General features: G+C 37.6%; 1 protein-coding gene across 1 annotated transcript in view; it reads left to right on the top strand.

Moving 5' to 3' along the window:
- Window positions 1–17,167, top strand: part of CERS3 (ceramide synthase 3) — a 98,643-nt gene that overhangs the window by 14,335 nt on the left and 67,141 nt on the right. Inside the window, exon 2 of the mRNA XM_076004812.1 lies at window positions 14,915–15,088. Coding sequence (XP_075860927.1) covers window positions 14,916–15,088 — 173 coding nt within the window. The 5' untranslated portion in view covers window position 14,915. The remainder of the gene's footprint in view (window positions 1–14,914; window positions 15,089–17,167) is intronic.

Here is a 17,167-nt window from a genome sequence, read left to right as displayed (position 1 = left end):
AGAGCCTGTTTTCCTACTGGCTAAGCACACTTTGTATTTTCTCTGAAATATGAAAGATTCTAATAGTTAGCTATTTGTGTGAAAAGGCTGTGGTGAGTTTTCGTGTATGTAGCAACTTTTCGTTACTTCAAATCAGCCATTAGTCTTGTATATGAAACATTTACTTGGAAAAATTAGCTCCTTAAAAATATTAATGTGAAGTAAATCGCCTTAATAACACCTTTTAGTCTGTGGGTACTAGCCGTGTATTGGGAAAACACTGGCTTTCTGGGTTTACTCAGGTAAAGCAATTTTACTTCCTTGGCCCTGTTTCCTCATATCTATAGGGCTGGACTAGATGTAGATGTTGTATTTTTTTTTTTTTTTTTAGAGATAGGGTCTTCCCCTGTCACCCAAGCTAGAGTATAGTAGCCTGATCATGGCTCACTGCAGCCTCAAACTCCTGGGCTCAAATGATCCTCCTGCCTCATCCTCCCAAGTAGCTGGGACTACAGGTGTATCTCACCATGCCTGGCTATTTAAAAAAATTTTTTTTGTATAAATAGGGTCTCACTATGTTGTCCAGGTTGGCCTGGAACTCTTGGCCTCAGCAATCCTCCCACCTTGGCCTCCCAAAGATTATAGGCGTGTGACATTGTGCCTGGCCTGATTTTTAGAACAAAATTTGCTTTTGTTGATTTGAATCATCAAATAAGAAAATAATTATAAATTTTTAAAACATTGAATCAAGAGTAACAATATTTAAAAAGTTTGAGCCATCCAGAATTTTGCCACTTGAATGTATTATTTTCCATATTTCTTTCTAGTTTTCATCTTTATATAATACATACATACATATTTATATTTATAAAATAGTGTAATATGTACCATCATATACCATTATATAATCATAGTATAAATATAACTTTGAATTTGGGTTTTATTTTTTAACATAAGTGTTTCTATGTTGATACATTTCATAATTTTTTACATTAGCTGAATATTATTACCTGGAGTTAACATTTTTAAATGTACTTAATCATTCTGGTTTTTAAAAAACTAATATTACTAATATCAAAGTGTTATTTACTATAGTTTAAAAAAATGTGTCCTGTTTATTTATATTCCTATGTAGGCTTAAACATTTTAGTGACTCCTAAAATTTATTATCTAATTTCCAAAAGGATGGTATTGTTTATGTTGCCACCAGTACCATATGAGTGTAATAGCTTTACTATATCATAGTTAGAACTGAATATTATTTTTAAATAACTTCTTCTAATTTAATAGGTGACAATTACAGAATTTTAGTACATGGAAGTTCATTTCGTTCCTCTCTTTAGAAGGGCAACTTCATAATATTTAATAGCTTGACTCCAATTTATCATTTAACAGACATGTAATAAAGTGATTTACAAGCATTTACCCACTTACTCATTCTAACAACCCTACAGGGAGGTACAATTATCATCTCCATCTTACAGATGGGGAAACTGAGATCATGCTAGTTGTCCAAGAGCACATGGCTAGTTAAGTGTCAGAACCTGGCTTTAGACCCTGGGAGCCTGGCTCTGAAGCACATGTTCTCGACCACTTTGTTGTACTGCCTCCCCTAATTTGTATTGAGCGCTTACTATTCGTACACTTTCTATGTGCCAAGTTTGGGATACTGCTGTGAACCATTCAGGTGTAGTCCCTGCCCTCATGGGAGTCAGATCTTAATTAAACCAACATACAAATCTATAATTATAAATTTGATACATGCTATTAGAAAAAAAAATGGGCATCGAGGGCTGCATCTAACAGAAGTATTTCACTTAGCTTTGGGAGCCTTGGGGAGCTGGGGTCCTAGAAAGCCTGGATATGGATCTTAAAGACCCCTAAATGGAAACTTGAGAGATAAGGAGTGGGGAGGGTGAAAGGTTGAGCAAAGCATTCTAGGCAGAAGAAATAGGCTATGCACATGCCTCAAGGCTCAACAGAACTTTACCTTTTGCTCTGAAGAATCAGAAAGCAGACCTAGTCTTTATAGTACCAGAGCGTGAGGGGAAGAGTGGCACAAAGTGACTGGAAAAGTAGGCAGGGGCTGGTCACCCAGGGCCATTCCATAAGCATCTCAGTGACAGGAGAGTACACAAGCAGAGGCAGGTAGGGAGCTGCCTCCAGACAGGGGTATGGCCATTTTGGATCATTGGACCATAAGCCTGTGGCAGCAACTTCCCCAAGCAAAGTTTCTTTTATACACAGCAGCAGACAGTAACTCTGCCTGGAGCTTCTCTAGGAATTAAACTTCATTGGCTCAAGATATAGGTTAGGAAGGGGCTGGTGGACGGCAATTTAGATCACAGCATATTGTGAGGTCAAAGCCAAGAGAAACGTGGCTTGAGAAGAACACTAGGAATAGTTTTGGCCTGAAAGGGAACCTGTCCCCTGTAGATGCCAAATGCCCAGTTGACATTTTAGATGCTTATTAGTTTTGCTGGGAAAATATACCAATTGTGCTTAGTAACAATGAAAAGGTATCACCCTAGTGGAACATGACAGCTAGCTCATGGAGACATTAATCTAAGTTTTAGGATCAGTGGGAGCAAAAGGACGGAATGAAATCTTCCTGAATCCTCAAGTCATTATCTAATCTGTGAGCATGGCAAAGTAAAGCGAACTCTGCAAACAGTATTGGGAATGCCAGCAGAACTTGTTGGAAACCAGCCCTCTGGAACTTGCCATAAAACTACCTGTAGGATGCAGGGAGAGCTGTTCATTAGGAGATGTCTCACTAGAGGCACTGTGCTACAAAGCCCCAGGGGAAGTGCATGTTGAAATCTGCTGGCTGCTGGGGGCTGCTGGAGCCCTCCACTGTAAGGGCTCCAGAATCAGGCAGCAAAAACCTTCCCTCCTGCAATGTCTCTCCATTGCCCTCTACTGACAAGGCTTCAGGGCCAGTTGGCAAAGGAAAAATATGTAAAGGGATTGGGCCCATTTTCCCAGAGCAGGCAAAAAGGGTGAATTTGGAGTTGAGAGGCATTAAATTGATAACTGGCACAAGCTCCATACAAGAAGCCCTATAGGCAGAGCCAATACTTACAATGCTCCTCCCTAGGCAGGATGCTAACAGAAACGCCAGGCCCCAGTTAACTTGGAAGAAGTTCTGTGATTTATTTTTTTATTGAGTTATAGAAGTTCTTTGTATATTCCAGGTAAAAGTAGTAAGTACTGTAAATACTGAAAATATTTTATCTGGGCTGTAGTTTGCTCTTTCATTCTCTTAATGGTATTTTTTGATGAGCAGAAGTTTCCAGATTTTATAATCTACCTGGAAGCAAAACAAAGTATGGTTTTTATCTACTTCTTTTTTATATTCTTCTCTATACATTATTACAGTTACAGTCTAGGCTCTTATAACAAAGAGAACTCAAAGTTCAATGACTTTAGTAAGGTAGAAGTTCATTTCTGTTGCATGTAACAGTCCAGATATGAGGGCATGCAACCAGGGCTAATGAGCTAATTGGCTACAGAGACTGCTCCTGTCCTGTCATCTCAATCTCAAGCTATCAGGAAGGAAGAGAGAAACCAGGACATGCATTTTGGTCCTTAGGGAGACCCAGGCATAGTCACAAGGGGAGGCTGCTTCACATGGCAGGCAGCCAGGTATCTGGGCAAAGCAGGGGTAGAGACATGGAGCTAAAAGTCAGAATAAATGAATACTTGAGGACATCCTGATAACACTCAGTAACATCTTTGAGGTGATACCATGTATTTGTTACAAATACTGATATATTTTTTAAAAATCTCTAAGTCTGTTCTAATTTCTTCAAGTCGTTAAATTGATATAATTGTAAAATTTAGTATAAGAAAATTCCTTAAAATTGTTTTTTTATCTGTGGTCAGTTATCCAGTCCTCTACACAAAGTATAGGGTTTTTTTCTTTTTCTCTTCTGCTTTGTTATTGCTATAGGCCAAGGCATTTATAGGTTTTTATGCAATACTACCTTAGTCACAATAAATATCATTCAGGGTCAAGTAGTTCTATTATTTGCATTGTCTTATTAATTTGAAATGACACAATTTAAAATGCTTTTAGAATTGGGATTCGCAATTTAAAATGCTTTTAGAATTGGGATTTACAGTTGGCTCAGTTCTTAACACTGTGTATAGGAAGCAAGTAGATGCTAATGTTTCCCTTTGTGTTTTATCTTAAAGGCATAACCATTTTTTTTTTTTTTGGCTGGGTTTGTAGAGTTTGTTGCAAAGAAAGCACAAACAGACTAAATGTTGCGGGGCGAGAGTAGTAGTTGAGGCAGGGCTGTGAGGAGATTAGCTACTTCTCCCCACGGAGCCAAGTCCCTAAGATAGGGGTTGCCACAGAGGATAAGGAAATTGATAGGCAACAGAGAGAAATAAAGAATATAGAGACTAAGGTATAGTTTATTGTTTTATATATATATAAAGATCAGATATAACACAGCAGAGAGTACCTAGGAGACCAGTGTATCTCCATAAATGCCAGCAATATGGTTAGATTCATACAGGTTTTTATAATCACAGTCATCAATTACCAGTTGTCAGGGTAACATATTTGCATATCAGGGAATGTAGTTGCTAGGGGATACAGGTAGTGGGTTAGGGTCAAAAGTCCTCTCAAGGGGCTTCTAATCTATCTAGGTGAACAAACAGGTACAAAGTATTTCAGAGGCTAGCTTCTAAGAGGTAACTTGTCAATTAACAGAGGTAAAACAAAAGAGGTATAGTGACTCAATATTTCTTTGATTAGTTATTGTGGACTTAAAGGTAGACAGGAGAGAGCAGGAAGCCCATCTCTATAAAACAGGTTGTTTATAACCACCGGGAACTTCTCTGGGCAAAGTATACTCATTGTCTCCGGCTCCCATCCTGTGGGCCATATTTTTCTTGTCTTGTCTCTCAAGACACAGGGAAGCTCACAGATTTTGAGATACTGGGAAGCCTTCCTGGAAAACATCCCTACCAGAGATCTGAGAGCTCTCCCATGATAGCAGCCTCTAATAAGTGAACCATTGAGTCCATACATCCCTTCAGGGCAAAACTCTGTAAGCTCCTGTTTCTGTCTTTAACATAGTAATATTGGTTTATACAATAGAATAATGATCTTATGAGCCACATTTCATTAATTCCTCAATCATATTTTCCCAACAAATGTAGATAAACATTTACGTGATCCTTCAACCAAATTTCAAGAATTGTTTTACAACTAATAAAAATGAAGTTGTTTGTAGATAATTAAGTTAGATACCATTTTTGGCTACAATATCACTCTATGATTATTTAAAAATGTGTTTTAACGCCAGTAAGCCTTATGTCCATTCACTCAACAAATACTCATTTAGTGTCTACTGTGTGGCAAGCTCGGAGTAGATAATAGTGAGTAAGACAGACTAGGTCCTACTTTTATGGAGCTGACTTCCTCTTCACCAGAGAACCCTGGCCCAGCTACAGTCTAGCTCAGGGGTCCTCAAACTTTTTAAACAGGGGCCAGTTCACTGTCCCTCAGACCGTTGGAGGGCCGTTGGAGAGTGCATTCCACACATGCGCACTGTGGGCCTGGGACTAGTCGGCTGCTAAGCAGCACAGGCAGTAGCGGCAAAAACACCTGGCGGGCGGATGAATGTCCTCGGCCGGCTGCATGTGGCCCGTGGGCCGTAGTTTGAGGACCCCTGGTAGCTGGTCACCCAGTTCCCAAAACCTCTCACCAACTCTCACATCCTGCCGCCATACTACCACTATTCAGAGATGGTGCATGTCGATTCAAGACTATCCTTCTTTCACTTTAGCACTCAGGAAAATACCATTGCTTCAATTTGACTTGCCTGCCCACATTCCCATATCTTGTCACTGTTCTCTATCTGAGAGCGATTTTCTGTTCAGTAGAGATATTTTCTCATCACTTCCCTGTATCTGAGAGATATGTTCTGTAGAGATAGCTTCTAAGCTGATGTGGGCTTTACAGTAGGGATTGGATGGATAAATACCTGTCCAAAGCCTTATCCTGACTTCTTACTGCAGCAAAAGTTTGAGTGCTGCATTTTTTAATACATTACAAAAATGTTGCTTCAAAGAATGATAAACTTGTGGCCCAGATGGGTTTGTTTCTTCAGTCTGAAGGTCAAATTTAATGGTGTGCATCTGAGGAAGTGGCTCAACAGGCTTCATTTGCCCTATTGGGTTCTATATACCCATGAGGTCAGAAAATAATGACCATAAGTCACTACATTAGCTAGATTGTCTTCCTGAAAACATTTGGCAGCTGGATTTGAAAATAGGGTTTAAAAATTTCACGGCAATAGCAAGTGGGATAAAATAAAGAATCTCTGAATTTAAAAACTCCGGAATAGGACACTACTTTTTAAAAAGAAGAGAGGATAAAATCAAAGGACAAAATTAGCTCTTAAAAAAATTTTTTTTTTTTTTTTTTAATGCAAGAGCAAAAGAAAAATTGAGTAGAAGGGTGAGAAAACCAGGTTTAGGTAATCTCCCAAGACACAGAGTAAAAAAACCAAAGAGACAGAAAATAGGAGACAGAAGAAAATGTGACAACTTTTCTAGGGAGTCTACAATCCAAGTAACACAGCTGGGTAGCGCCGCCATCCCATACCTAGTGTTGCCCCCAAGACACAGAGAAATAACTGCAAGCATTTTTCTTGCAAATATTCATTATTTTAAAAAGTACTTTCAGATATTGTTTATATAAATAAAAATTGCAGTTTCTTCATATATTTTGAGATAAGTAAAAATTACAGTACTTTGAGAGTATACAAGCGATGAGAAAAGACGCCTCGAGTAGCTGAAGAGAACAAAAGGAACTGGAAATGACCATGGAGGAAGTAAGTACATTTGCCTCCAAGAGAGTACTGAGCAGAAGTGCTGACAAGTTGTCAACAGAATTTATTTTCACATTGCTGGAAAGGCCTAGAGATGGGCCAAATGATCACAGATGAGAGAAGGGCTAGGAATCTAACGTGGGAGTCAATGGGTTTCTCAGACAGCCCAAAAAGCGAATGAATCACAATGTCGCAAATGCTCGGGAATTTTTTAAAGCAGTAAGTTGTAGCATTTTAAAAATGCAGGTTTCTCTCCATCTCAATATATTCTGTAACTGTCCTTTCCATCTGGGCATTGTTGAAGTATTGGAATACTTAGTTAACCCAGCATAAATTAATCACTCTACTCAGTGTGTAGGTAAAACATCTTGTCATCTATCAAGCACCTTTTTAAGTCTGTAAAAGGAAAGCCAGCAGCCTTTTTACACTGAACAAAAAAACCTTAAGCAGTAACTATTAGTCTATTAGTGCCACTCTCAGATTTGAAACAGGCAGAGCAAGTGCAAAAAAAAAAATGAGAGAAAGAAAGAGAAGGGAAAAATGAATGTCCGTTGTCAGCAAAATGAGATCAGAGGCTAAATGGGGAGAAAACTGGCAAATACAGCAGGCTACCTACTCCCAAGTTATTGATCTTAAAAACAGCCATTTCTGCTAAGTTTAAGGTTCAGACAACTTAATTGGAGCTATCAGCTTCTATTAAAGGAGGGTGTGGAAGATGCTAGGTGTATCAGTCCAGGTTCTTGGTTGTAGGCAATAGAACCCACCTTTTTCTTAGTACCTTAAAGAAAGGACTTCAGTGGAAGTCACTCACCTCGCTAAAGGAAGGCTGATGGATGAGACATGGATGACAGTGGAAACCAAGGCAATCAGGAAGACCAAGAAGCTGAGTGACAGCAATGATCTTTTCAACAACAGCTGCAACAGCCTCCACAGGATGCCATCTGCTGCTGCTGGATGGCACGGTCTGTTCCAGATTCAGTCTTGAGAAAAGCTTGTGATTTGCCAGGCCTAAGCCCAGGCCCGTGCCAGCCAAATGGAGAATTTTCCACCTTGGCTTTCATGGTGGGAAAAGCATTGCACCAACTCCACACATGGTGCTGATTTTCCCTGACTATATGAGGGCTAGATGCTGAGCTGTCTCCAAAGTGGCAAGTCCAATACATTAGGGGCAGGGAAAGGTGACTCTAAAGGATGCCAATGGTGCTGGCTATGGGTTAGCACAGGCTGTGGTCTTAGGAGTAGCCATGGAGAGGCCATGAGAAAGTGATTTGTTTCTTCCTTTTTTTATGTAAAATTTTTTTCACTATTTCCATTTTTTAAAATTTCAAAATATTAAGGGGGTACACGTGGTTTAGGTTACATGGATCATTTTTGTAATGCTTGAGGCCCAGCTATAGTTGTGTCCATTACCAAAATAGTGTTCATAGTACCCCTTAGGTAGGTTTTTTCCCCCTCCTCGCCTCCTTCCTCCCTCTGGTTGATTTTCACTGAGTTTTACTTCCCTCTGTGCACATGTGTGCTCATTGATTAGTTCCAATTTAATAGTGAGTACATGTGGCGTTTGTTTTTCCATTCTTGAGATACTTCATTTAGTGAAATGGTCTCCAGTTCCATCCAGATTGTTGCAAAAGGTATTAATTCATCTTTTTTATGGCTGAGTATTACTCCATGGTATACATATACAACACTTTATTAATCCACTAATGAATTGATGGGCACTTAGTTTGATTCCACATCTTTGCAATTGTGAATTGTACTGCAATAAACATTTGAATGCATGTATCTTTTTGATGAAAAGTCTTCTTTGCCTTTGGGTAAGTACCCAATAGTGGGATTGCAGATCAAATGGTAGGTCTACTTTTAATTCTTTGAGGAGTCTCCATACTATTTTCCATAGAGGGTGTATGAATTTGAAGTCCCACCAGCAGTGTATGAATATTCCTTTCTACTTCCACACCATCATCTATTGTTTTTGGACTTTTTAATAAAAGCCATTCTGACTGGGGTAAGGTGATATCTCATTGTTGTTTTAATTTGCATTTCCTTGATGATTAGTGATGTTGTGTACTTTTTCATATGCTTATTGGCCATTTGTCTTTCTTCTTTTGAAAACCGTCTGTTCATGTCTTTTGCCCACTTTTTAATAGGGTTGTTTGTTTTTTTCTTGGTGATTTACTTGAGTTCTTTGTAAATTCTGGTTATTAGCTTTTTATCAGATGTGTAGCTTTGAATACCTTCTCCCATTCTGTAGGTTGTCTGTTTGCTCTGTTGATTGTTTCCTTAGCTGTGCAGAAGCTTTTTTAGTTTAATCAAATCCTATTTATTTATTTTTGTCAGTGCCATGATTGCCATTGGGGTCTTAGTCATAAATTCTTTGCCTAAGCCAATACTAGAGGATTTTTTCCTACGTTTTCCTCTAGAATTGTTATGGATTCATGCCTTAGATCTAAGTCTTTTATCCATCTTGAATTAATTTTTGTGAGGGGTGTTTTGTTCTTCTGCATGTGGTTATCCAATTTTCCCAGTGCCATTTATTGAATAGGGTGTCTTTTCCTAAGTGTATGTTGTTGTCTGCTTTGTCAAAGATCAGTTGGTTGTAGATAGATAGTTTTATATCTGGGTTCTCTGTTCTATTCCCTTGCTTTATGTCTCTATTTTTCTGCGAATACAATGCTGTTTTGGTTACTATAGCCTTGTAGTATGGTTTGAAGTCTGGTAATGTGATGCCTTCAGATTTGTTCTTTTTGCTTAAGACTGCTGTGGCTATTTGGGCTCTTTTCTGGTTCCAAACTGAGCATAGAATTGTTTTCTCTAGATCTGTGAAGTATGACTTTGGTGATTTGATGGGAATTACATTGAATTTGTAAATCACTTTGGGTAGTAAGAACATTTTAACAATGTTGATTCTGCCTACCCATGAACACAATATGTTTTTCTATTTGTTTGTATCCTCTGCAATTTCTTTCCTTGGAATTTTGTAGTTCTCCTGGTATAGATCTTTCACTTCCTTGGTTAAGTATATTCCTATGTATTTTATTTCCTTTGTAGCTACTGTGAATGATATTGAGTCTTTGATTTGACTCTAGGATTGACTGTTATTAGTATATACAAATGTTACTGATATATGTACATTGATTTTGTGTCCTGAGACTTTGCTGAATTTATTTATCAATTCCAGGAGACTCTTGGCAGAATCTTTGAGATTCTCTAGCTTTTCTAAATACAAGATTATATCATCAGTGAAGAATGATAGTTTGTCCTCTTCTTTCCTCATTTGGATACCCTTCATATTCTTCTGTTGCTGGATTGCTTTGGATAGGACTTCCAGAACATTTCTATGAATAGAAGTGATGACAGTGGGCATTCTTGTCTTGTTTCAGTTCTCAGGGGAAATGCTTTCAGCTTTTCCTCATTCAGTATGACATTGGCTGTTGGCTTTCCACATGTGCTTTTATAAATCTGAGATATGTTCCTTTTGTGCCTAGTTTATTGAGGGCTTTTATCAAGAAAGGGTTCTGGATTTTGTTGAATGCTTTTTCTATATCTATTGAGATGATTATATGGTCTTTGTTTTTGCTTTTGTTTATGTGGTAAATCACATTTTATTGATTTATGTATGCTGAACCATCCTTGTATCCCTGGGATGAAGTCCACTTGGTCCTGGAGTATTATTTTTTGATGTGCTGTTGAATTTGGTTTGCTAGTATTTTATTGAGGATTTTTGCATCTATATTCATAAGGGATATTGGTCTGTAGTTTTCTTGTTGTGTCCTTTCCTGGCTTTGGTATCCAGGTTATACTGGCTTTCTAGAATGAGATGGGGAGGATTCCCTCCTTCTCAATACTATGGAATAATTTCCATACTCTGGGTACCAGGTCTTCTTTGTAGGTCTGATAGAATTTGGCTGTGAATCCATCTGGTCTGGGGCTTTTTTTGGGAAAGGAGGTTTTTTTTATTATTACTATTACTGTTTTGATATCACTGTTCATTATTGGTCTGTTTGGGATTTCTGTTTCTTCCTGGTTGAATCTGGGATGTTGTGTATGTCCAGGGACTTTTCCATTTCCTCTACATTCTCTAGTTTATGTGCGTAGAGATTTACATAATATTCATGAATGATGGTTTGTATTTCTATGATATCGGTTGTAATGTCACCTTTTTCATTTCTGAGTGAGCTTATTTGGGTCCTTTCTCTTCCATTCTTGGTTAATCTAGCAAGAGGTCTGTCAATTCTGTTTACCTTTTCAAAGAATAAACTTTTTGTCTTGGTAATCCTTTGTATTGTTTTATTTGTTTGTTTGTTTTCCACTTCATTTAGTTCTGCTCTGACCTTCATTATTACTTTCCTTCTGCTGGCTTTGGGTTTGATTTGTTCTTCCTTTTTAGTTCCTTTAGGTGTGACATTAAGTTGTTAATTTGTGATCTCTGTGTCTCTTTGCTGTAGGCGTTTAAGACTATGAATTTTCCCCTAAAGAATGCATTTGCTGTGTCCTATAGATTTTGATAGCTGTGTCCCCTTTGTCATTCAGTTCAAAGAATTTTTTTATTTCTATCTTAATTTCACTCTTGACCCAATAATTATTTAGCAGCAGATTGTTTAATTTCCATGACTTTGTGTAGGTTTGAGTGTTTCTCTTATGATTGATTTCTAGTTTTCTTATGTAGTGTGAGAAGTTACATGGTATGATTTCTATCTTATTGAATTTGTTTGGGCCTGTTTTATGGCCTAAGATATGCTCAGTCCTAGAGAATGTCCCATGTGCTGCTGAGAAGAATGTGTACTCTGTAGTTTTGGGGTAGAATGTTCTATAAGTGTCTGTTAGATCCATTTGCTTTAGAGTTTGGTTAAGTCCATTGTCTCCTTATTTATTTTCTGCTTTGATGATTTTTGAGCTCTGACAGTGTGGTGTTGAGGTCCCTGGAAATTACAGTGGTGCTATTTATTTATTTTTACTTAGCTCTGCTCTAGTAAAATTTGCTTTATGTATCTGGGAGTTCCTGTGTTGAATCCATATATATTTAGGATTGTTATGTCTTCTTGTTGAATTGCTCTTTTTACCATTATATAATGACTCTCTTTGTCTTTCTTTACCTTTGTTGGCTTAAAGTCAATTTTATCTGATATGAGAGTGGCTACACCTGGTCTCTTTTGATTTCCACTTGTGCAGCATATTTTTTCCATCTTATCACATTGAGTCTGTGTGTCCTTGTTGTTTAAATGTGTTTCATGGAGACAACAGATAATTGGGTTGTGTTTTCTCATCCATTAAGCCAGCATGTCTTTTGAGAAGATCATTCAGTCTGTTGACATTGATTGACAGCATTGATATATGGGATGTTGGTCTGTTTATCCTGTTGAATAGTCCCTTATTTCTTTGTTTTACTTCTTGTTCTATTGTTTTATGAGTTGCGAGTTTGGTGGGGTTTTTTTAGGTGACTTTACAATGATGGGTTTTTGTTGTGCTGATTTGTGTATAGTGCTGTTCTGAGTATTTTATGCAGGGCAGGCCTTGTCATGACACATCTCCTCAGTATTTGCTTGTCTGGAAAAGACTTCATTTCTCCATCAATTGTGAAACTTAGTTTTACAGGATACAACATTGTCAATGTTGTACAATTGGATAGACAATTGGATATTGTCTATTTAAGTTGATTAAAAATGGGGCTCCAATCCCTTCTGGCTTGTAAAGTTTCTGCTGAAAGATCTGCTGTTAGACTGATGGGTTTTCCTTTGTAGGTTATTTAATGCTTTTATCTTGCTGCTTACAGAATTTTCTCCTTCATTTTGACTTTGGCCAGGTTGATTACTGTGTGTCTTGGAGATGACCTATTTGCTATGAATCTTCCTGGTGTTCAATGTCCATCTTGTATCTGTATGTGTGAATTTATGATGATATCAGGGAAGTTTTCCTCAAATAGGTTTTCCATGCTTTTAGCTCTTTCTTCTTCTCCTTCAGATACCTATAATTTGAATGTTAGTTAGCTTCACAAAGTCACATATCTCTCTCAGTGATTGCTCAGACTTTTTTATACTCTGTCTCTTTGAATGACTGGGTTATCTTGAGAGCCTTATCTTTAAGCTCTAAGATTCTTTCTTCTCCTTGGTTTACCCTATTATTAAAGCTTTCTTCTGTGCTTTGAAATTCCATGACTCTTTCATTTCTTAAGTTCTATTATATCCTTTTGCTAAATCTTTGTTGATAATTTTTGCTCCACCATACTTGTATGATTTTGCAACTGTATGAATGGGATTTACCCTTCCCCCTTGGGGTAGAAATTATAGTAAAAGGATAATTCATGTAAAAAAAAAAGGTGGCCTTTCTCCAGGAAAAGAAATAAGGACTGGACTCCCTCTACCCAGCTTGGATCCTATGAATAATAACATTATGGCCAACATCTTCAGTTCCTTCCAGTCACCACTTCTCCAACCAAGCCTCCCCATTTCTGATCGCACTTATTGCTGTGAGCTCCTGATTGCTCTCCAGTCTCTCTATCCCTGGAATGTGTTCCATGCCACTTCCAGCAGAGCTGCTGTGTGTGCCTGGGTAGGGGTGGAGGCAGAGGCAGGGGCAGGGCCTGAAATCCAGCCCTTGTCCCACTGAGTTGAAGAGCTATGTCTTCCCAGGAAGAACACCTGCCTCTAGTTGGTACAAAGATACTATGTGGGCTCACAGAGGACCTGGCTGCCAATGTGGCTTTTCTAAAATATCTGACCATCTTATTCTTCTACATATAATAATACTTTTCAGTGTGTCCTATTAGCTACAGTCCAAGCTCCTAAGCATGGAATACAAGTAATCCCTCTAAGACCTAACCTGCCTATCTCACTAGCCTTTTGATCATAGTGACTGTATAATTTATTGTTCAAATAGGACCACTTCTGCAAGACAGGAAGAGCTATTAATAATTATGCCAAGACAATAAACTAAGACTACCTGGGCACCTATCTGTAACTCAACATTCCATACCTTGGAACTCAACATTCCATACCTTTCACTGTAGTAGTACCAAACTGCTGGTAGTTACCCATGTACACCTTGTAATTTTCAGATCAAGAGGTTTTGATAGAGTTATTTTGACCACCTTATTATGAATCTGAGGACATATTGACTCCTTTTTCTGATTAAACATTAAAAGATGAAATCAAAACATCCTCAAGGTCAAAATGCCAAGACCAAAATGATCACGGCCTAAACAGTGATATTAAAACATCAAATTCTTGTTATTCTGTGTTTCTGGGTTACTGGATCATAGTACTTTTTCTCCTTAAAACATCTATCCTCTCTTCTTCAGTTTTCTGCTATTCCCTGGCTTATTTCCACTTACTGTTCAATATATCACAAAGACTATCTATTCCAATTATTCTTCCCTGATACTTCCTGGCTGGGCTCAGTGCCCACCATCTTGTTCCCACAGCACCCTGTATATACCTTATTTATTGTACCTAGAAAAAATTTCATGAAAGTTAACTTTTCAGGCCTGCCTTGCCTGCAAGAATATTAGTTCCTCAAGGAAGGAACCCTGTCTTTAAAACTGATCTTTGTATCCTCAGTGCCTATCATAGTGCTTCACAAATAATAGAATCTCAATAAATATTTATTAAAATGGACTAATTTGAACTCTTTGTTATAATATGAAATTAAATATTCCTGTCCTTTAACTCCTATAGAATCTTAGGGTACTAGTGAAGATTTATACATACTGAGAGCATTCAGGAGGTTAACTTTTGGTGTATTGAAGTTGTAGAGCCTATTGTTCAGTTATTTTTTTTATACCATAGAATCTTTTAAGAGGAAAATACATACCCATACTATTCATATATGTTCTGCTGAAAGTATGAACAGCAATGTGTTAAACTTCAGTTTGTCATGCCATAACCAAAATTGTTCTCAGAATATTGGAAGAGTTCTTCTTATTTAATTCAATGAAGGGTCATTAAACCCATTACATAATAGTGTTCCATTCTTGTCTTATTTTCAGAACTCTCTGGTGTCAGTATTTTGAGTGAAGGTATTCAACGTTATTCTGATATTAAGTGTTTGTTTTATAAGTCTAATGTATTCTTTTTCCATTTCTTTAGAATGTTTCAGACGTTTAAAGAATGGTTCTGGTTGGAAAGATTCTGGCTTCCTCCAACAATAAAGTGGTCAGATCTTGAAGATCGTGATGGACTCATCTTTGCAAAACCTTCTCATTTATATATGACAATTCCATGTGCTTTTCTCTTTCTGATTATCAGACATTTATTTGAAAAGTAAGTAATATTTGCATGTCTTTTCTTCCCATTCCCCTTCTTTGCTCCAATGCTAAAATAATAGAGTTTTAGACTTGGTGAGATCTTTAAAGAATCTGTTGTTCAGAAGTTGCCTCTAATGGCCTACAGATTCTTGGGGGGATTAATGAAATCAAATGCACTTCAAATGTTATCTATAAGCTGCATAAGAAAAAATTATTAATAGAAACGTGGGTCCCGTGAGTGCTTTAGTTTTATAGTGAAGAAAATTGAGATGAAGAGAGGTTAAGGACCACAGAGTGTATTAGTGTCAGTGCAGGAAGCCAGTTAATCTCTCATGCTTCCATGGTGTCTAACAATGCATATATGCTCCCAGAAAGGCAGCACTAGAAGAGTTGGGATGTATTATCATTCTATAATGCCTACATGGTAACAAAAATGGCTCATTAAAGACCAAACTAAATATTTCTGTATAGCATAGTTTATTTAAAGGTTTATTAGCTGCCCTTTATTCCAAAGTATAAGGAAATTAAAGAAAAAATATGTTTACTTTCTCAGGAAAAGGAAACTTCTTTTCTTTTTCTTCTTCTTGATTTAATTTAAATAGATATCATTTCCAGCCTTTTTATTAAAATTGTACTGGTGTTATGATAACAGTAGATAAATGTTCACCTATCATCTCTGTACTTGTCTTTATTGAAAAAAACCGTTATCAGCACATTAATTCATTTGCAGCAAAAAAATATTCAAATGTCAAGTGTTGGAAAAACTTAAGACAAAATCTGGTAAAGATCATTTTGTCCAAGACTAACTCTAATGCAGATCATATGTTTATAACCATTTGCAGGGTCCTTATCTCAAGAATTAGTTTGAACTCTGTTTCATGAACTCTCCAAAAGGTTTTTTGTACAAATAGCAACTTCACTTGGGCCAACAATGTGCTATTGCTATTGGGAGGGAGAGGAAGGCCCTGGTTACCACTAAACCCTAGCTGAGAGCATTTGAAAATGTACTTGCTTTTTGGCAGTTAATTCTATTTTTTACTCACATATTTGGATTTGTCAATGAATGCATAAATAAATAAAGTACAATTTGCTACTGCATTTCAAAATTAGCAAATTATTCTTTTTTTTTTTTTTTTTTTTTTTTTTTGAGACAGAGTCTCACTTTGTTGTCCAGGCTAGAGTGAGTGCCGTGGCGTCAGCCTAGCTCACAGCAACCTCAAACTCCTGGGCTTGAGTGATCCTTCTGCCTCAGCCCCCCGAGTAGCTGGGACTACAGGCATGCGCCACCATGCCCGGCTAATTTTTTATATATATATCAGTTGGCCAATTAATTTCTTTCTATTTATAGTAGAGACGGGGTCTCGCTCTTGCTCAGGCTGGTTTTGAACTCCTGACCTCGAGCAATCCGCCCGCCTCGGCCTCCCAAGAGCTAGGATTACAGGCGTGAGCCACAGCGCCCGGCCGGAAATTATTCTTTATTATCCTGAAATATTTGCTTTTCTTGCATTGTTTCTGGTGATCTTTGAATTTGGCATCCAGCTCTATTACTTATTTCTGTTGCAGATTTCCTACTTTTCAGTGGACAGCTCCATTTTTCACAGTTTGGCCAGGACTGTGAGCCAGGACATTCTTTTGGTTGCCAAAGCAGCACAGCTGTGGAGGACCAGCTTGTCATGGCTCGGTCTTGGCCTCTGCAACAACAATCAGGAAAGAACCCAACCCTCTTTTAATTCCTAGGACCATTGTTGCTTCTTCTCAAGGAATTAAGTATAGTCTATATCTTTTCTATCTCCTTATAACTTTAAGTCCCAATAACTCACCCTTAGCTTTTTCCATTCTGTGACACTATGGAAACTATGTGTTGCTCCACTAGCCTAATATGCCTTTTAATGCAATAGATGGAAGGAAATTTAACAGGGAGAGAAATAATACTTTTTAGAGTATAAATGCATATTTTCCCCAGATTTCTGTATCATTTTTAGTAGATTAAACCATTTATATCATAAATAAAATATTACTTATACCTTGCATTTGAATAAGAACTTACAGTTTAAGATGTATATAAAGTCACAAGTGGTAGGATCTCAGTCTGCAC

Source organism: Microcebus murinus, chromosome 7, assembly GCF_040939455.1.
Source record: "Microcebus murinus isolate Inina chromosome 7, M.murinus_Inina_mat1.0, whole genome shotgun sequence".
Classification (NCBI taxonomy): domain Eukaryota; kingdom Metazoa; phylum Chordata; class Mammalia; order Primates; family Cheirogaleidae; genus Microcebus; species Microcebus murinus.
This window is presented reverse-complemented; position numbering and strand designations above follow the sequence as displayed.